Here is a 22830-nt window from a genome sequence, read left to right as displayed (position 1 = left end):
TTAATGGTGGTGTCAAATTTGCAGGTACTAGCCTGATGATGTGGTTGAGCAGTGCAGCCTCATATAAACCCAGCCATTGCTTCAACAATCTGTATATTATTGCAAGAGCGAGAGAAACAAAAAGACAAGAAGGCAGGGTGATCACATCCGCCTCCAATCACAGGAACCCTGCACAGTCAATGACAAGGCCAGCAAGCAAGCTGGGCAGGAAAATATTAATGCCCAATCTGGATGGAGTGTACAATAGCCAATCACGGTCTAGCTTACATCTTCGGTTTTCCTGGCAGAAAACCAGTCCTCTAAGGAAAAAATTGTGGTACCTTTTTGCTAGCTGCATCACTGCTAACACCACTGCTTCTGTATTTTTTCCTCCCTCTATCCCCCAGCCCTCCCTTTCAAAGGCAAACTTTTGACAAAAGCGACACCATCATTTTGTGCTCCATTGAGTTCCCTCCTTGCAAATGCCTTTCAATCAAGGAAGCCATTAAAAAAAAAAAAAAAAAAAACAGGCAGAAAAGAGAGGAACTGGGATAGAATAAATATGCTAAGTGGGCCACTTTACAAACCAGACTGCTTGCCTTGTCTCCTAGGGCTGCTGTAACGTACCAGAAGGACAGCACAACGGGCGAGCCTGGAACACAAGCAGAGTGAAAAGAAGGCAAGCAAAAAAAAAAAATATATAACCCAGGAGGTGATCCGTGGCACGCTTGAATCTGGCATCAAGCAATGCAACCGACAAGCAAGCTTATGAGTCTATTCTTTCTCATCTTGATGGGCACCGAACTAACTCAAGTAGGTTATCCCCAAACCATTTTATTTCCCCCCCCCCGTTAAAAGTGATTTACTATCACAAAATGAAAAGACGCTGCACTGGGTCGGTCTGTGGCATTCATACCTTGTTTTTTCGTCTAAGCATGCCATATCTTTGCTTCTCTTTCCAATCACTGATCTCATAGTGGCCAAAATACATCCATGGGTCCAGTTTGGCATTTTGAGCATCCGAACAACTCAGGGGGTTTCTCTTCCTCATGCTTATTTCTGGTCAACACCCCATGAAATGTAAAGTTGGGTTATTGAGGTCATGTGAGTATATGATTGCTTCTTTGTTATGCCTAATGTTGGAAGGTGAGGTTAGTAGTAAAGGTACTTAGCATGTATGTATTTAACCAATGCATTCTAATGGAAAAAAAGGATTACCGGTACATAGAGCAAACCCTGTTTTTTAATCAACCTGCTGCAGATTTGTAGAGGTCTTACTAGAAAAATATGATATGCTATAAATAGAATGAGACTAATCATTCTTTGGAAAGTATTACAGCCCTTATTCAAAATATTGAATAATCCACGTAAAGTGTACAAAGGTCTAATGCTATGTTTGTATATGCTCGTGTCTTCATTTAGTCCCAATATTATTGTCGTACATCCAAACAACTGACTTTTAAAAAAAAAAATTATTACTGTTCTGTCATTTGTGACAATTGACCGTCCTTTTTTAGGTCTCCAGTGGCCACATCCGGGGGGCAATTAGTGGCATTGCTGATATGGAAGCCCACCTGTTTATTTTTAAGAATCAGTCCAAGGGGGTGGGGGGGGGGGCAGATCACACGTTACAGATTTGTTTGATAAATTAAAGTCCAGTGAGCAGGGATTTGCACTCTTATAATGAGATTAGGAACAAAAGGCGATCAGCAAGGAGAATGCAATTAAACCAATTAGATGTGTTTTTTGTTGACCAGTAAGCAGGATGATCAGCATGGCATCTCTAAGTTTCAGTCTGGTCTGGGGAGTATCTTCTTTTGGGTGTCTGCTCACACAGTTTAGATTTCCCTATTGGCTTTGAGACATATTTGGTTGTGGTCCATCTAAAGATGAGAACAGGTACATTTGTATAATATTCGTTCCATATGTTATTTAGGCAAGAAAAATAGAATCAAAGTGCATACACGGAATATAAAAAGGGAACATTTGCTCAGCAAACTTTCTGTGTTTCATGGGATTTGACAAACATGGCACTGGATTTCTGAAAATATTTCCAGGTTGCCAACCTATTTTTGCTTTTCAAAATAATCTAGAAGAGAATTAGGGCATTAATTTCCCCTGACATTATCATGTTCAGTGTTATGGTTCAGGCAGCACTTAGTTAATTAGATAAGATAAATGGAATGAGGTAATTACAATGGGGTGGAGATGTGAGACCACATCCATTCTATTTTCTGGAGTCGCTGTATACTTTAGAAAGGCAGTTTGTACATGTATACAGAGAGTGTCTGTGTAGCTGATCAACATGCATATGTAACACTGGACAGAGTGAAATTAGCAGCCAACCATTACCCTGAATGCTTTAATATACGGTTTTGGAACAGCTGGCTTTAATTATGAAAAACAGCCATAAGAGGCAACCCCAAGTGGCAGAGATTCTCAATTCCTCAGAGATGTGAGATACAGTACACGCTCCCCTGGTATGCACAATCACACACAGCAGAAAATAACAATCAATGGCACAGCCAGGACACACACATCCTCCTCGGCAAAGCAGCAGAGTGCCTAAGATAACTGGAATAGAAGCAGAGCTGGAGATAAATTGGTACCTGAATGGTGTACTGGGCATTTTGAGGTTAGCCGGGAGCCCTGTGGTGGAAAACATTACAAAGAATGCCTTTCAAACCTAAAAAGGATTCTCTGTTCTTGCCCTGTGGTTTCGTGACAAAAAGTAAAGAAAAGTAAGACACTTACTGCACACATTAAAAGTACAGTGGGAATTGGGCAAACCCTTAAAACAATGACACCGACTGTAAAGCAGCGTAGCCATGGCTCACGTCCCGGCGTCAGCTCATTGTGACCTTGGGAAAGTCAATTTGGGCTCCATGTATCAAAAGCAAAAACTAAGGCACAAGGTTGTTATTTTGTGGCACCAGGAAGCGTCTGCGTAGAATTCTCATCGGCGCTATTTACAGATACTTCTGCGTCGGTCTGCGATGAGGGATTTCTGGAGCGAGTGGGAGGAGCGTCGGGAGGAGTTACATGTGGATGTTGGTCCAAGTTTGTGTGTTAGGAGATGTTTGGCTCCCAGTACTTTTCTTCACTTTTATTGCGTCGGTTTTCTCCGTCGCTTTCAAGGTGGCGTAAGTCTCTATTTAGCGCAGAATACCAGCACAGTAAAAATACTCCACATAAATGCCATGTTTCAGACAGAACAGATTGTCATTCTTTGGTGCAAACACATCAGCGCAGACCACTTTGTTGATACTTAGACCCAGTTATCCTCCCTGTGCCTCAGGCACCAAATTGAGATAGTAAGTTTTCCGGTGCATGGACTAGTTGTACCGGCAAATTTCTGTGTACACATGGTCAGCTCTATATAGGGGAAAATGTTTATATTATTATTAACTTGCTGTACTAGAAACATCTCTGTCCTACTTTCACAAAACATAGAGATACGGGTACATTGTCAGTCATATATTTACTTTACATTGTTTTTGCCGGCTACCCCTTTCTCGGTGAAGTGTTTTTGTTATAGCACACCGCTGTTTCCCCTCACATGAAGGCTATATGGCTTTACCAGCCCTGCTAATGCAAGTGAAAGTAAATGAAATGTCCTGTAAACCAACTGTGGCCGTATCCAATGTCTTAGGGTAGTACTACCTGGCAATGTAAAAATAAGTTCTAATGTATTTGTTTCTGAATGATTCAACCTGTTCATGGTTAAAGGGCCTAGCTTTAAAATAAATGAAATACATTATATACATATATATACACACACATACACATATACACACACACACATATATATATATATATATATATATATATATATATATATATATATATATATATATACACACACACACATATATACACACACACACACACACACACACACATATATATATATATATATATATATATATATATATATATATATATATATATATATATATATATATATATACACACACACACACATACATACATACACACAGGTCCCAAAAGCATTATACAATTATTATAGCTGTGGCACCGAAACGCCTACAGTATAATGCACCTATGTAGATTGCAATAAAAGGATGTCCCTAGCAAAGCATCACATTAGTAAAAATGTGTGGTCTACAAAATACATAAAAGGTTAATGTCAACAATATAATCTAGTCCAGGGGTGGGCAACTCCAGTCCTCAAGGGCCACCAACAGGTCAGGTTTTCAGGATATCCCTGCTTTCAGCACATGTGGCTCTATCCGTGGCTCAGTCGAAGATTGAGCCACCTGTGCTGAAGCAGAGATAGCCTGACTACCTGACCTGTTGGTGACCCTTGAGGGCTCCAGTTGCTCACCCCTGCTCTAGTCTGTGATATCCTGTCTAATCCTCTCAAGGCGAGCTCAGTGATTATACTGGTTTTTGCGACAAGGCTGTTAACCTAGCGACTCTGGCGCCTGTAAACACAGCAAGTTCACTTAGTGCTCCAGTTCCCGGTAATTAATTACAACACTCTTTAAAGTATATGGCAATGTGACTACTTCCCTGTCCCTTAAAAGGGTTATATGAGAAACTCTTTCTAGCAGGGTCTCTTGTGCTTGTAAATGCTACCATGGACAGCAGCACACAGTGTTTGATTACTTCTGTATATTCTAATGATGAAGCAACATTAGTGAAGCCGGGTGTGTGCCTGGTCACAATGTCACATGTAGGGCACTATGAATTATACACCTATTAAAAGCAGCTTAAGCCAGGGGATGTTGGCAATAACGGCTTTATTGTTAAGGTGGGGGCCCAGTAAAGAAGCAGATAGCTTTGATTGGAAATACTGTACATGCATTTCATAGCCCGCTGCAAGGGAAGTGCTGAATGGAAAGCATGACAAATACGACCCAAATAATGGAACATTTAAAGACGGGAAAGCCACTACACCAAGACCAAATAGTTTAAAGCAGAAGTTTAAATGTAGCAATACACTGAAGCAGAAGCTATGTCAGCGGGCTGCCTGACATTATTATGCCAATATTACAGATCATAAGAATAATAAAAAGCTGTTTGTTTATCCCCTTTCTCTATGCCCTTCCAGCAGGGACAAGTGGATATATAGGGAGCGTTCTCCTTGAGAAAGCGCTACAGCAGCGTGAAACGCGTGGGAGGAGAACCCCCCCCCCTTTTTTTTGTTTTCTGTTCCCCTTATGTCCAACGTGTTTTTTATGTAGCTTTAATAAAAAAAATGTACATGTCCCCCACCTGGTGAGTTGTGAGTGCTTCCAGGCATTTTTTGGCTGTCCGCCAATCCTCTCTGCTCTTCTTAGCGCACAGCACCTGCCTTCTTTGAGCGAATGTAAACGGGTAAAGTAACAAGGTGTGTATTGTACCGTTCTTAACCGCTTCGTTTAACAACAACAATTAACACTATCATTGAGTTCGACAAATACATTTGTTAATGAAGGTTTGTAGTCAGATCAAGATATCAGTGTTTGTATGTTATTGTAACTGCAGACAAAAAGCCTCAGTGCTACAGCCAATATGGAAAATTATAGTTAAATACTTCTCTGTTTTTCTTCATAAGTTAGGGTCAATAAGTTAAATTCTTTGGCGAAAGAGTGTTAAGCCTTCAAACCCCGCCAAGGTATCCCCCTCCCTGCAAGTCCTCACACTGCTGTAACCGCAAAAAACTATATCATTTGTCATATTGAATGTTGCTTTTTGTTATATACATGAGGACACAATCTCCTTTTTGACACAAATATATATGATGTGGTGGGTTTGGGTTCTGAGCTTACAGGGGCTGCGAGTATTTGTGAATTTCTATTGGTGAACAACATGGAGGTTAGTGACCCCTACTCCCTGGTTTCAAGCTAATTTACTCCACCTTTAAATCCACCTAAGCACCTGTGAATGACCAGTCTATTGAGACCAGTCTATCCCTCCATTAGGCCGCGATTATAGTATGTGCGGTGCAAAAAAAATGCAGCGGGTCTATTGGGCTGGCCATAGTGCGCGCGCGATGAAGAGCGACAGCACGGCAGAATTTTGAGCCGACAAATAATTTAGTTTTTTTCACGCGACAGCCACGTGAGCGGTTCAGCCACCAGCTTGGTGATGCGTCTGCCACGCCTCCCCATTTAGAGTGCACACATCGCTCGGGCGACAGGCGCGTGCGACGCCATGCGCTCCATGTATCTATATGTAAGTCCCCGCTCATGCTGTGTGTGCGCGCGCGCACACGCTCAACTGTGCTCGCGCTTAAGTAAAACAAAAAACTATACTTTCCCGCGCGCTCAACTACCCGCAATATGTACGTATATGCAGGATACCCGGCGCTCATGCTTGGAGCACTCTCCAAGCATGAGCGTGCACAGCGCCAGCGGGGACTCAGCCTTAGAGAGGTTAGGAGAGCTTTTACAGCAGTGTGAGGACTTGCAGGGGCGGGGTTTGCAGGCTTAAAACACTTTCGCCAAAGAATTGAACGAAATAAGAAAAATAGGTAAGTATTTAACTACATGACTCGTCATGTTGGATGTAGCTGTGTCTTTTGTTGTATACCCGAGGTCACACTCCCAGTTGTATTCCTTTTGACACATATATATGGTGTGGTGGGTTTGGCTTCTGAGCTTACAGGGGGTGTGTGTTTGTATATTACTAGCATGCACTCTGCTTTGATTTGCATTACTTATTCCCAAAATAAAATAACAGTTTGGTACGTACAAAGGCACCCACTGTGGAATCTAGTTAAAGCCGCAGTCGGCGCTGGTAGTCATATTTACTGCAAGATATTTCTTCTCGCCCTTTCCAAAGCGGTTTGTATTTGTTAAATCTGATGCTCGGTTCTGAAGATCAGCAGCATGTTAAATATTAGGTGCCCGGAAGGTTAAAATGGAGCTCTCCCCAGAGCCGTCTGAAGGTTACCATGGTAACCGCAGAAGCTAGAGGTTAAGACTTTTAACTTTTAAAGAGCAGGGCATGGTCAGGGGGTAAGATACATGGTATGAATTAAACTCACACAGGCTTCTGCATTGAAGATTTAAATTTAACGTTTTTCAATAAAGGTAATGACTGCTGGTAGCAGACGGCAGGGGGTAGGAGACGGCAGGGGGTAGGAGACGGCAGGGGGTAGGAGACGGCAGGGGGATGGAGACGGCAGGGGGTAGGAGACGGCAGGGGGTAGGAGACGGCAGGGGGTAGGAGACGGCAGGGGGTAGGAGACGGCAGGGGGTAGGAGACGGCAGGGGGTAGGAGACGGCAGGGGGTAGGAGACGGCAGGGGGTAGGAGACGGCAGGGGATAGGAGACGGCAGGAGGTAGGAGACGGCAGGGGGTAGGAGACAGCAGCGGGTAGGAGACGGCAGGGGTAGGAGACGGCAGGGGGTAGGAGACGGCAGGGGGTAGGAGACGGCAGGGGGTAGGAGATGGCAGGGGGTAGTGAGGGATTTTAGTGTAACTGGTGTCCTCATTTGGACATGGTTGCCAATTAAATATTCATGCACCTCTATAAAAAAAAAATATATACGCTTATTTGCTCTTCCAATTGGTCTTAAAATGTAGTTATGAGGAAACAAATATATACAAATAGGAATTGTTGGCCGATAATAACCTCTTGACAGTAACCTCTACAGTAGTTTGCCAGTTTATTACAAAAGGGTAACAGAGTGTAACAGCTCCATGTTTTCTTTTGGTCATCTATATATCTGGTATAATGTTGTTATTTTACCTCTGTATTCCGGTTTCCCTTTTTATGGATCAAAATAACAATGCAAGAACCCAACAAGTGAGCCTGATGGACTCAATATCCTTCTTCCCAAAGCTCTGGTGGTACTGTGGTACTTACTCTATGCTATCAGCTACCTATCTGAACTAAGTGCTTTGTAAGCTTTGTGAATAAGGCTGCGTCTATGCTGGCGAAGACCGTGCGTAAGCGCGTGGCGTGATCACATTGCCTAAGGCAATGATTGTGCCCATAGACCGTGCGTGACAGCAGGAGGGGGCGCACAGTGCGCGAGGAATCCGTTCAATCTGATTCCTCGGCGCGACGGGCAGGTCACATGAGCGGTTCGCCATATGAGGGCGAACAAGCTCCATGACTTCATAGACACGCCCCACCACGGCGCGTCTACCTTGACCGCTTAAGGAGGGTGACGTCACACGCGCCCACGCCTCAGCGCGGTCTTTGCCAGCATGGACGCAGCATAAGAGGGTTAGGGGGGGAGAATCTTCAAAGCAACTGAGTTTGTCACTTGCTTTTGATGCACATAGTTTTACGTGCATTCTAAAGTGTGTCCGCGCATACTTTGTTTTCTCCATATTATAAACTGGAGTTTTTAAACCATGCCACAGCAACTGGTTTACCTTTAGGCTGGGGTCACTGCTGGTGGATTACATAGGTTGGTTACATGATGGAAAAAGAGTGCAGGAGATACGTATCTTCTGGTAGGATGGGATATGTATCGCATCGGTTCCAAATTAATTGGTGTTGGAATCCAAGATGGAACAAAATGTTTTAGATGTTCCTTCAATGTTAGAAAGGCATCATAAAAGCCAATCTGAGATTAAATGGCCAAATATTGAGCAAGAATCCAAACGACTGAAATCCAGTAAAGAACAAAGTGCACGCTGTCCCTAAAGAGTTCCCTTTATTTCTACGATTGGTGATTATTCCTCTGCTGCTCCTATTCTCTAGTGATCAGCGGGGTTAGACCAGAACATATCCAACAAAAAAGGGCGCAAAAAGAGAAAAGCACAATAAGTCTTAATTCATTCAAACTTTATAAAAAAAGACTAAATGACACTTACATAATAAAATAGGATCGTGTAGATCCAATCATCCGCACATGAAAAACTGCCAGGAGGATACGGTCCCACAAGTCCACAACACACGGATTCAAGTTGGAATATAATCCGGTTCCCACTGCCAGATGTTAGAGCTGTGGATATGGCTGGAGTTCGTGGAATGATGGTACCGTAGCTTCCGGGCTACGTGATGACTTCTCCTCTACGCGTTTCGCGTCATATGACGCTTCATCAGGGGGTTGGTCATACTGATCCTATAGCCGGTTTTAAATAGCGAAATGGATCATTCCCCCCAGCCAATAGGGATCTCAGATTGATACAGAAAAGCCTTCCAATTAATGTGTAGCAATGGGTTAATGAAATAACTATTATATGAAAAATATAGATAAAGGATATGACAAACAATTGATTGAGAAATCAATCATGAAAAGTAGAGATTATCCTAGAGAACAACTTTTGATCCCCTAAAAGAACCACACTAAATCCAGGAAAGGAGACACAAGTGGGGGGGGGGGGGGGGGGTGGGGGGAGGCGCTATTTGTTACAGGGTTCTGTAAACAGGAAATTAAAAGCTACATGATCCTATTGTATTATGTAAGTGTCATTTAGTCCTTTTTATACAGTCTTAATGACTTAAGACTTACAGTATTGTGTTCTTCTCTTTTTGCGCCCTTTTTTGTTGCATAAACTACTGAGATCCATACATGGACTAATATGCTGTATTTATTAAGGAAAATGACTTGGCTTATCTGAACCCCTGCTTTTCAGGCGCTAGGTGCCCTTATTACTGGAATGAGTAACATTATTAGTAAAAGTACCCACATACCGTAGAATCAAACTTCAATGCAATAATGTTGCATCATGTGATACTACAAGTTTAGGCAGTAATTGCCATATGGTAGCCAATTTAGCGGCACCTGTAGCACTGCTAGTAACTTAATCACAGACCCTTGGAAACACCTATTGTGTATTATGAAACGTCGGTATACATTATTCCAATGTTCCACATCTGTAATCCGCTTTATATTTTTCTATGGCAGAGTAAATATATTTCCGAGGCCGATATGTGTTTTTTTGAGAGTGTTAATAAAAATGGTCAATTCAGTGGCATAAACCTTCTCTACTTGTAAGTAAATGATTGCATTAATACAGACAATCCTTCTGAAATCCTCCATGTGACAGTGTAGGCTCTAATGGTAGAATGATCTTTGCCTCTCCACTTGCATTTTCCAGTTGCGTAACCTCATTTCTTGATGGGGCTGTCGGCTGCAATCCCAAGATAAGCCTTTCATTTTGTTGAGCTGGACCAGTCATGGCGTTTAGTTCCATTACCAATGATCCGATTCCCAAAACCGCGTGCAGTTTAGCACCTTCACTCCCGGGGCGTTGGATGGACGGAGGTTTTCGGCGACATTCAGAAAACTTCTACTACATGGCAAACATGTCATACTGTATATTTCATGTGAAACATACATGCCAATAGAACATGTAGTCTGATAAAGAAAGCAGCAAGGTACTACCTCAATTTAAAATCTAGAACAATGCTTTGCAGGGAACAAAGTGCCAGGAAATAACTGTTGTTCTGCAGCAAAGTGGTCAAATTGATATTTTATGACAAATTTAATGCATTACGACAGTCCCAGAAGGTCTAGCAAAACCTTCATGGTCCTTTGAAACTTCCCTGCCTGTAAAGGGAATAATGCTACACCCGCATGTGACTTATTTGTAAAGGCACTAAAAGCAAAAACAACAAACTACTCCTTCATGTAAATGGACAATATTTGGTTCCCAAGCAGTAAAGAATGTGCCATGTTAATTTTCTTATTTTTACACCTGAGATTACAGTGGGATGATGGAGACATCCACATTCCCCAGATGAGCCTCGAAGTCTTGTCCGGTCTATATACTGATATATGAACAGTATACCATTTTGCTTTTATACCTTACTGTATTTCTTAGCATTAAGTGGTTAACATTCCGTTCCTGTAGATATAGCGGTTACTTCCCTGACACCTAGGGGGGTTGCATATTTTTGGATGTATGATCTACTTGGTGGTAATACTTCCATGCAAACTGCTTTCCTGCCACACTATTAAAGTTTTTGCTACAGTTACATTGTTGCATAGTGAGCGGCTAAATGAGAAGTCTGGGGTTTTCTACATGAACCTTGTGACCTTTGATAGCCAATATAAGTCCAAGTGCCACTGGTCCAACATCGACTGGCAAAACAGCCAATGCGTCTATGTGTTCTTCAGTACCATATAAAGCATGGTGTAGAGCAGGGGGGCTCAACTCCAGTCCTCAAGACCCTCCCAACAGGTCAGGTTTTATGTATATCCCTGCTTCAGTATGGATGGCTCAATCGGTCCCTGCTTCAGCACAGGTGGCACAATCAGTCTCTGCTTCTGATTGAGCCACCTGTGCTGAAGCCGGGATATCCTTAAATCTGACCTATTGGGGGGGTGGTCTTGAGGACTGGAGTTGAGCCCCCACGTTGTAAAGCGACACGATTAACATTAATATGAAAAGACCAAGTTGTCTGAATTGTTAACGTAATAGAGTTATTCTGTAAAAAAAAAAGGCCGTCCATATTAATAAAAGTGGTTGATTTCAAAGTCCCCCAATCAGCCTTTGAGTCCCTTTCATCCTTTGTCTACTTTTGTGTGTCGGCAGCGAAACAGGCAGGATTAGACTGTAAATCTGTGCTTTATAACAGGAGGCAGCTGCTTCATTTTATAAACCAATTTTCATCTCATTTCAGGGGCTTCTCACTATTAAAGCGACAGGTCATTTGAATTCCCGGGCTGTATTTATTACTTATGTTATCAGTCCTTGTAATCAGTATTAGCATCCTAAAATAATAATAAAAAAATAAAAAAAGTAATGCACAACTAATTGCTATCTAATGGGATTAAATACATGAAGAATGTGAGGTGTGCTGACAGCGGTGACTAATTTTACAGCCGTGACCGATATGCTTGAGCTGTCCTGAAATGATGAGGAATGAGGGCTGGAACAGCCCTTACTCCGAAGCCTTCATTTGAATCTTACTTCAAAAAGCTGCAATTCATTTTAAATGTCAGTATTTAAAATACGGCAAGCCTTGTTTAGCAGAGATTGCTTCCTCGGTTGCCACTCTCCAACGTAATAAAACGTTTTACATTCCACTACCCAGTTTCCCTGTATTTAGACGTTAATTTAACACTTGCTGCACTGAGTAAGCGTTAGCGTCACCAGGCGGCTTCTTAAAAAATACAGGACACAATGATGAAAGGTGCGACGTGCTCGAGACACACACACTCCTCTCTCTCCTCTCATGCTGTTTCCTCCTCTCTTTGGCCCCACCCTCAGGCTCCTGACACCTCCTCCTCATTGGCTGCATTACGAAGCAGCAGCCAATCAGGATGGAGGAAGCTGCCCAGCCCCTTTACAGCAGCCCTGCTCGGGAAAATCCTGTGGCCTCCCAAGCTGGTCAGTCACTATGTCCAGAGAGGTAATACCGGACACACATGTCCAGTATTACCTCAATTTTTTACTGGACAGTGTCAAAATACAGGACAGTCCGGTTCAATACCTGGCAACCCCTAAGTAAGCGGTCTCTAAATTTCACCCTGTTACTAGCCAGGGTAACTACAATGAACGGTCTAGAAATGCAGAGATAATGAATCACCATGATGTACCCTTAGAAACAACTATTGTATCTTTCTTTTCTAATTTTTCATCATGTAAAGTGATTTTTGTTGTTGTTTTTATTTAATTTTACAACAGGCAAAATACCAACTAAAATTTCCTATTGAAAGTAATAGGATTTTTTGGCTGAAAGTAATAGGATTTTTTGGCTGAAAGTAATAGGATTTTTTGGCTGAAAGTAATAGGATTTTTTGGCTGAAAGTAATAGGATTTTTTGGCTGAAAGTAATAGGATTTTTTGGCGTTAAACCGAAATGGTTCAACACTGGAGAAGAATTTGATGCCAGAATCCACCTCCATATATTTAGATCATGAAATGCCCTACCTGTATACTGTAGCTCCAATGTTAAAATAAGAGCTATGATAAGCCATAAAAAGATGGCGAGTGTCAACACCTACAGAAAAAAAAATACAAAGACTTGTATTTTAGAATTTTAGACTTTTCTGAATCAACACAAATTATAGGCTTCTGCAGAACATGGAACATTTCTATGTCATTATCTTGGCATCACACCTCGTTCCTACTGATACATCTAACAGTACAGTGTAGACGAGCACTTTTATACATTTTAGGATAAGGGCTGCAAATATATCATATAAAGTGTGGGTGCAAACACATCTTGGCCTTTTCATCACAATTGCCTGCGGTCACAAAGTGACAATTTTCTTTGGACTCTTACATTGACCGGGGAAATGTTAAACATACAGACAGCTACTGACACACCAAACCAGATCAAGTGTCACGAGGCGTAAAGTGTGGTGATCACAAGAACATACAGACAGCTACTGACACACCAAACCAGATCAAGTGTCACGAGGCGTAAAGTGTGGTGATCACAAGAACATACAGACAGCTACTGACACACCAAACCAGATCAAGTGTCACAAGGCATAAAGTGTGGCGATCACAAGAACATACAGACAGCTACTGACACACCAAACCAGATCAAGTGTCACGAGGCATAAAGTGTGGCGATCACAAGAACATACAGACAGCTACTGACACACCAAACCAGATCAAGTGTCACGAGGCGTACAGTATGGTGATCACAGAACATACAGACAGCTACTGACACACCAAACCAGATCAAGTGTCACGAGGCGTACAGTGTGGTGATCACAAGAACATACAATGCAGTGACATTGTTGATCAAAGACTGAACCCGGTAGAATGGTGTTGGCATAACAATACGCACCATGCTTTACCATTGAAGTTGAAAGCCGCCCGTTCCCGGAGTACTGACAGTTTTAGTTGCCGTGTTAAAGTTTCCATCCGGGAAATAAAAATGGCCCCACATCACGCAGGTCCGGCATGCCAATAGGAAGCCGCAACCGGTGTTTGAATTCTGTAAACACAATCAATTTACAAAGTGGGCGGGATTGTTGTTTTAAACTTTCGGCTGCAAGATCAATGGGTTGCAGGACTCTCTAGCATTGGTTAAATAATTCCTTAATGGAATAACAACACCTTGCCGAGTCAAATCACTGATTGTGTTTCCTTACTTAAACTGATACGGGTAAATACATTGACTGAAGTTGGATAGGTTTAGTTAACCCTTAGATGCAATGTGTTGCATAACCCGCTTGTCGTAAAGGGGTTCAGACCAATACAAGAACAATAGGGTGCAAGAAAGATTTAATGCAGTCGGTAAAAACTGAACTGTATGTAGGTCTTTATTTATATAACGTAATCCATGTACATAGGGCATCACAGCAGTGATACGCGGGACATAATAATATAAAACATAATGGGAATAAGCGCTTCAGACATAAAAGTAACATTAGGAAAATGAGACCCTGTCCCGAAGAGCTTACAATCTAAGCGGTAAGTCCGGAGAACTTACAGAGACAGTAGGAGGGTGTTGTGATTAGTGCATCTGCAACGGGCCACGGTCAAGGTGTATGAGATGTATAGTACTAACCAAAGGAGGTTTAAGGAGGTGGGTTTTAACATGGATCGTAAATGTGGATAGAGAGGGTGTTAGTTGGATACTGATGGGAAGGGCATTCCAGAGGCGTGGGGCAGTGAGGGAGAGAGGTTTTAGATGGGAGAGGGCTTTAGATACAAAAGGGGTAGACAGAAGATATTCTAGAGCAGAACTCAAGAGTCAGGGCGGTGTACAGCATAAAATAAGGGCTGAGATGTAAGGAGGGGCAGAAGAGAGCCTTAAAACAGAAGAAGAGAATATCATGGAGAAAATGGAGGAGAAAATCATGGTTTGGTTCCTTGACCCGATAATTTGTGTTGACGAGATGGGTTACCATGCAGTAATCAAAGGCAGAGAACAAGATGATTTTATCCATCAAACTGTACATTTGTTAACCTAATTTCTGTCTGCTACGTGCAACATCCACATTAATGCTCCTCTGCTTGGCACCTCTTTGTGATGATCATAGGACCTCCGATACAAAATGCACAGCACTCCAAATGTAAACAGACTATTGTGTCAATTCATAAATAAATTAAACAAGTAACTTACAATTCAATGCAGTGTGCCAAACTCAGGGGCGGTGCGGCTATCAAACCACAAGAACTGCGTTGCTCCACATAACTGTGCTGGGGCTGTCCACATAAGCATGCTGGGGCTGTCCACATCACCGTGCTGGGTTTCTCTACATCACCATGATAGATTTCTCCACATCGCCATGATGGGGTGGTCCACATCCCCATGCTCATCACCATGCTGTGTTTCTCCATATGACCATGCTGTGTTTCTCCGTGTCACCATGCTCATCACCATGCTGGGTTTCTCCGTATCACCATGCTGTGTTTCTCTGTATCACCATGCTCATCAGCATGCTGTGTTTCTCCGTATCACCATGCTGTGCTTCTCCGTATCACCATGCTGTGTTTCTCCGTATCACCATGCTGTGTTTCTCTGTATCACCATGCTCATCACCATGCTGTGTTTCTCTGTATCACCATGCTCATCAGCATGCTGTGTTTCTCCGTATCACCATGCTCATCAGCATGCTGTGTTTCTCCGTATCACCATACTCATCACCATGCTGTGTTTCTCCGTATCACCATACTCATCACCATGCTGTGTTTCTCCGTATAACCATGCTGTGTTTCTCCGTATCACCATACTCATCACCATGCTGTGTTTCTCCGCATCACCATGCTGTGTTTCTCCGTATCACCATGCTGTGTTTCTCCGTATCACCATGCTGTGTTTCTCCGTATCACCATACTCATCACCATGCTGTGTTTCTCCGTATCACCATGCTGGGTTTCTCCGTATCACCATGCTGTGTTTCTCCGTATCACCATGCTGTGTTTCTCCGTATCACCATACTCATCACCATGCTGTGTTTCTCCGTATCACCATGCTGTGTTTCTCCGTATCACCATGCTGTGTTTCTCCGTATCACCATACTCATCACCATGCTGTGTTTCTCCGTATCACCATACTCATCAGCATGCTGTGTTTCTCCGTATCACCATGCTGTGTTTCTCTGTATCACCATGCTCATCAGCATGCTGTGTTTCTCCGTATCACCATGCTGTGCTTCTCCGTATCACCATGCTGTGTTTCTCCGTATCACCATGCTGTGTTTCTCTGTATCACCATGCTCATCACCATGCTGTGTTTCTCTGTATCACCATGCTCATCAGCATGCTGTGTTTCTCCGTATCACCATGCTCATCAGCATGCTGTGTTTCTCCGTATCACCATGCTCATCACCATGCTGTGTTTCTCCGTATCACCATGCTGTGTTTCTCCGTATCACCATGCTCATCAGCATGCTGTGTTTCTCCGTATCACCATGCTCATCAGCATGCTGTGTTTCTCCGTATCACCATACTCATCACCATGCTGTGTTTCTCCGTATCACCATACTCATCACCATGCTGTGTTTCTCCGTATAACCATGCTGTGTTTCTCCGTATCACCATACTCATCACCATGCTGTGTTTCTCCGCATCACCATGCTGTGTTTCTCCGTATCACCATGCTGTGTTTCTCCGTATCACCATGCTGTGTTTCTCCGTATCACCATACTCATCACCATGCTGTGTTTCTCCGTATCACCATGCTGGGTTTCTCCGTATCACCATGCTGTGTTTCTCCGTATCACCATACTCATCACCATGCTGTGTTTCTCCGTATCACCATGCTGTGTTTCTCCGTATCACCATGCTGTGTTTCTCCGTATCACCATGCTGTGTTTCTCCGTATCACCATACTCATCACCATGCTGTGTTTCTCCGTATCACCATACTCATCACCATGCTGTGTTTCTCCGTATCACCATACTCATCACCATGCTGTGTTTCTCCGTATCACCATGCTGTGTTTCTCCGTATCACCATGCTGTGTTTCTCCGTATCACCATACTCATCACCATGCTGTGTTTCTCCGTATCACCAGACTCATCACCATGCTGTGTTTCTCCGTATCACCATACTCATCAGCATGCTGTGTTTCTCCGTATCACCATGCTGTGTTTCTCCGTATCACCATGCTGTGTTTCTCCGTATCACCATACTCATCACCATGCTGTGTTTCTCCGTATCACCAGACTCATCACCATGCTGTGTTTCTCCGTATCACCATACTCATCAGCATGCTGTGTTTCTCCGTATCACCATGCTGTGTTTCTCTGTATCACCATACTCATCACCATGCTGTGTTTCTCCGTATCACCAGACTCATCACCATGCTGTGTTTCTCCGTATCACCATACTCATCAGCATGCTGTGTTTCTCCGTATCACCATGCTGTGTTTCTCCGTATCACCATGCTCATCACCATGCTGTGTTTCTCCGTATCACCATGCTGTGTTTCTCCGTATCACCATGCTGTGTTTCTCCGTATCACCATGCTGTGTTTCTCCGTATCACCATGCTGTGTTTCTCCGTATCACCATGCTGTGTTTCTCCGTATCACCATGCTGTGTTTCTCCGTATCACCATGCTGTGTTTCTCCGTATCACCATGCTGTGTTTCTCCGTATCACCATGCTGTGTTTCTCCGTATCACCATGCTGTGTTTCTCCGTATCACCATGCTGTGTTTCTCCGTATCACCATACTCATCACCATGCTGTGTTTCTCCGTATCACCATACTCATCACCATGCTGTGTTTCTCCGTATCACCATACTCATCACCATGCTGTGTTTCTCCGTATCACCATACTCATCACCATGCTGTGTTTCTCCGTATCACCATGCTGTTTCTCCGTATCACCATGCTGTGTTTCTCCGTATCACCATGCTCATCACCATGCTGTGTTTCTCCGTATCACCATGCTGTGTTTCTCCGTATCACCATGCTGTGTTTCTCCGTATCACCATACTCATCACCATGCTGTGTTTCTCCGTATCACCATACTCATCACCATGCTGTGTTTCTCCGTATCACCATGCTGTGTTTCTCCGTATCACCATGCTGTTTCTCCGTATCACCATGCTGTGTTTCTCCGTATCACCATACTCATCACCATGCTGTGTTTCTCCGTATCACCATGCTGTGTTTCTCCGTATCACCATACTCATCACCATGCTGTGTTTCTCCGTATCACCATGCTGTTTCTCCGTATCACCATACTCATCACCATGCTGTGTTTCTCCGTATCACCATGCTGTGTTTCTCCGTATCACCATGCTGTGTTTCTCCGTATCACCATGCTGTGTTTCTCCGTATCACCATGCTGTTTCTCCGTATCACCATGCTGTGTTTCTCCGTATCACCATGCTATGTTTCTCCGTATCACCATGCTGTGTTTCTCCGCATCACCATGCTATGTTTCTCCACATAACTATAATGGCTTTCAACGTGTTCACCTGAGATCTAGTGACTACGTGCATTTATTGTAAGAAATAGTATTATCCCTCTGTAGTAACCTTGACTACTGCCTATGTCCTTTAACTTAAAACCTGAAGCATTCACACTTGATGACCTTTTTGAGATGTCTGCTGGTCACCCACACACACATTTTTAAGACTGCATTAATGACTTAGGTCACTAATTGCATTTACATAGAGGCGGACCTCACTATCCGTCGTTTCACTTTACGATGAACAGAATATCCGACGCATTACAATGTATTACATTGGGTCGTTTTCCGACGCGGAAAATGCCTTATCCGATGCTCACCAGGGCTCATCAAATGAGGTTCCGCATTAGGGCGCTTTTGCCATGCGTTGCTAGTTTCCGGAATGCATTCTATCAGATAACCGAGGACCGCCTGTATTATAATACGTGGAATTATTATTGTAGTGACTTCAATTCAGGGTTGTCTGGCAGCAAAAGAGTTAAGCTTTGATACTGGAGGAAAACTGTACCTACGTTCCCCACCTTACACATGAATATACACTGCAGTTATATTGATTAAGAGGAATGCAGAAAGAAAAGTGCAGCGTGCTGTTCCACCGGGCAAAAAAATTCAACGTCCGACTCTGATAAAGGGAGAACCTGTCTCCCTGGATCAACAATGCGACTGACATGTTTAAATCAGAAAAAATGCCTTGTCTACTTAAGGCCGACTTTATTCTATCCTAGAAGGATCAAAGCAAAAGGCCAACCGTTACCCTTCTTCGCCTCTCTATGACTTAAAAAGCATGGAGTATCTCTCCAACAGTTAAAGAGTTAATCTGTGTTAGGCAGAAATCAATAGTCTAAAGAACTGGAGCCTGTAAAGTAATACTTTACCAGCTATGAATCTGCAATTGAGGAGTAAAAAGCAGAAGGGGAGATGGACATGTCTTACGTACGCAGGCGGTTAATGCTTTGCAATACACCAGGGTACATTTTTTTAAAAGCCTTTTAGTTCACATCCTGTGCCTCCTTTCTAGCGGTACTTTCCACGGATGTATAATTTACTGGAGAGAAAACAAAAAGCGGGCAGTGTGATCTGTAGCACCATAAATGCGTCATATGCTGCAATCTGCATTTATTTTCTATCGCTCAAAACAGAGTAAGGGCATAAAATTAAAAGCTGCCATTATGTGGTGTGTTCTTATAAAAACAGATCAGGCTTAATACTGGCTTTCAGCGCAAGGGGCTTCTGGCAACTAAGAGGTTAACCGATTGTGGTCCCCATATTTCTGGGGACATCAAAACTCAACATGAAAGGTAGACTCCGAAACATCAAATATCATTTTGTGAACGCATTACAGTTACATGTATAGATGGAGCCGAAAGTATTACTCCCGTTAAAAAGATGCATTGATGCTACCGTGTTATTACCGCAAGTTGTACTTTTGAATACAATTGTAACCCGTGCGTTATCTTCTTAACGCGTGCAATATTTTACCCGTTATTTCTTATAGATCAATGACATATGTATCTGCCATTTTTTCCCCATTTCTTAAATAAGAGGTTTGTTTGGTATTTTTTTTTCTTTCACTAATAAATGGTTCTTTGCAATGATGCAGCCAAAGGAAATCATCCTCCTGAAAAAAACCATAAGCTTATTGAAGCTGCACTGTGGGTAATACATCAGCTTCTTTTGAAATAATAATAATTGGACCTAAGAGTATTAACATTTTGCCTGAGCGAGACAGAGGTGCTAGCTACTGAGAAATAGAACTACAGTAGGCTGGGATTTAAAAGGGTATTCTTACAGATCCAACTCCCCTTAATTAAGGGAATAATGCACATCCCTTAATTGCAGTATTCAACCATTGATCCACTGAGCAAATCAAAGTGCAGTGCTTGAAAGTGCCACCAGGTGGCCCCAGCACACCACATTTCAGAGCTAGTTTAAACCACATTGACAGAAATTGTTCATTAATTAAACAAGAATAGACTACTGTCAGTACTTAATAATAATAGTTTGTTCTTGTATAGTGAGGCTAGTTTTACGTAGCGCTTTACAGAGACATTTTTGTAGACCCGTAGAGCTTACAATCTATGTTTTTCGTGCCTGAGGCACAGGGAGATAAAGTGACTTGCCCAAGGTAACAAGGAGCCGACACCAGGAATTGAACCAGGTTCCACCTGCTTCAAAGTCAGTACCAGTCAGTGTCTTTACTCACTGAGCTGGTCCTTATCCTTAGTAGTGGATATTAATGCTGTCTCTTCCAAGCATCAATTATCTGATGTAGCTGCAGGGATACATGTGTAAGCACTTTTACAATGCATAATAATTGAAATAACTATTCTAATGCTTTCTATATCTTCCGGCAACACAATTTGGTAGGAAGGTGTGTTTTTCTGGAAGGGGATTTGCCATCCTGCGCTATTTCTGGTGAATCCCAAGGGGGAGATTCAAAAAAAAAAAAAAAAAAAAAGCTCTTTAAATCGATCACAGAAAAAAAAACAAAAACAAGAACTGCGTTAGGCTATTAACACAATCACTGCCCAAAAGCTACACCTCTCACTCAGGATACTGTAGTTATATTGATCTGTTAATTAGGAGATTGTGGAAAGACTATAATAATCATGTATCTTTTCTTTAAGTAATTAAAAGCTTTAGGTGTCCTCTGGCACGTGCTTGATTTGGTAACCACTAGAGAATAAATATACACATTGTTTGGCAAACCCCAAGTAATGAAAGTATGTATATCTTTATTTATATAGCGCCATCCGTGCTCGTAACGCTTCACCGCAGTAATACATTCCATAATAGGAATAAGCACTTCGTACATAAAAGCAGATGTTAGGAAAAGGAGTCCCGTCCCGAAGAGCTTGCAATCTAAGTAATCCCAACCATGCATTGAATGTAAATGTTCACATTAACCTCTTCTTTGCTGCAAGGCAGTAAATAGCTCCGTATTTAAAGCACAGGCGTGTATTTAACTAATGCGCCCCCTCTAATATTATTCCCATTGTATCCCTGTAAGTACAGTAACATCATACCAGCCAGCAAAATCCCCCTACCCTGTCTAATGTAGAGTGGTGAACATATGTAGCCTGTGATAAGTAATGTCGTGCATACATACACAGTTATGTATATAGAACTATATATAATTTATGGGCAAAAAAGGTCAGTATCTGCTGGGCAACTAAATCAGGGGTAAGCAACTCCAGTCCTCAAGGGTCACCAACAGGTCAGGTTTTCAGGATATCCCTGCTTCAGCACCGGTGCCTCAGTCGAAGATTGAGCCACCTGTGCTGAAGCAGGCATATCGTGAAACCCGGACCTGTTGGTGGCATTTGAGGAGTGGAGTTGCTTACCCCTGATCTAGTGTCACACCGACGCGGTACGATGTGTTTATAAGGAAGAACAAGGAACACGTCAATACAAACACTCAGCACGATCACAAACTAGGTCCTGCATCATGACACAGGACTTAAAAACACATCATGTACTTTCCGATAAGCATCATACGTGGACATCAATGGGATTGATAGGAAGCTCTGGCTCTCAGGAGTTCAACATTTTAGCTGGAACACCATCCGTTATCCTAAACTAGGTAAGTCACAGGACTAACCAAAAATCCCCAAACGGTCTTCCTGACAACCCCAGTGACGACAGGAGGGAATTGTACAGTATCCGGCGACAAAGAAGGCGCCTGCATGGGTGCTCTGACAAGAGTATAATCATGTTGTTAGTGAGCTTTATAATGGTCTATAGATTTATTACAATGCATATTTGTCTTCCCAGCAGATAGAGAGGCACACACGGGTCTGTTAAATGCCATTAAATAATAAGCCACAGCAACACTATTGTAGTATTTTTGTTCACGGATACAGGCGTTTCAATCCGTCATCTGAGTCTATGCAAAGTGAACAGTGATTTAAAAATTAAAAAAAAGCTTAAACCAGGTGATGCCATTAATTACGAAGCGATTGTTCCCCACTAAACAGCATTTTCTCCTTAATATTCCCCATCACCCCTACAAATGCTTATTTCCTTTGAGAGTATGATAATTACAGGGGGGGGGGGGGCAGTGGGGAGACAGTGTGAGAGGAGGAGGGGGGGGGGAGACAGTGAGAGAGGAGAGAGGGAGGAGAGGAGGGGGGAGGGAGGAGAGGAGGGGGGAGGGAGGAGAGGAGGGGGGGAGGGAGGAGAGGAGGGGGGAGGGAGGAGAGGAGGGGGGGGGAGAGAGGAGAGGAGGAGGGAGGAGAGGGGGAGGGAGGAGGGGGGAGGGAGGAGAGGAGGGGGAGGAGAGGAGGGGGGAGGGGGGAGGGGAGGAGAGGAGGGGAGGGGGGAGGAGAGGAGGGGGGAGGAGAGGAGGGGGGAGGAGAGGAGGGGGGAGGAGAGGGAGAGGAGGGGGGAGGGAGGGAGGAGGGGGAGAGGGGGGGAGGGAGGGGAGGAGGGGAGGGAGGCAGTGGGGAGACAGTGAGAGAGAAGGGGGAGACAGTGAGAGAGAAGGGGGAGATAGTGAGAGAGAAGGGGGGGACAGTGAGAGAGGGGGAGACAGTGAGAGAGAAGGGGTAGGAGACAGTGAGAGAGGAGGGGGGAGGGGAGGCAGTAGGGAGACAGTGA

General features: G+C 43.3%; 1 protein-coding gene across 1 annotated transcript in view; it reads left to right on the top strand.

The window, feature by feature from the left end:
• Positions 1-297: 297 nt before the first annotated feature.
• The window catches only part of OLFM1 (olfactomedin 1), a 42616-nt gene continuing 20083 nt past the window's right edge, over positions 298-22830 (top strand). Inside the window, exon 1 of the mRNA XM_075578916.1 lies at positions 298-792. Within this exon, the coding sequence (XP_075435031.1) occupies positions 727-792 (66 nt within the window). The 5' untranslated portion in view covers positions 298-726. The remainder of the gene's footprint in view (positions 793-22830) is intronic.

This window comes from Ascaphus truei, chromosome 21 (assembly GCF_040206685.1).
Source record: "Ascaphus truei isolate aAscTru1 chromosome 21, aAscTru1.hap1, whole genome shotgun sequence".
Lineage (NCBI taxonomy): Eukaryota > Metazoa > Chordata > Amphibia > Anura > Ascaphidae > Ascaphus > Ascaphus truei.
The sequence above is the reverse complement of the archived record's forward strand: the minus strand, read 5'-3'. Positions and strand labels throughout refer to the sequence as shown.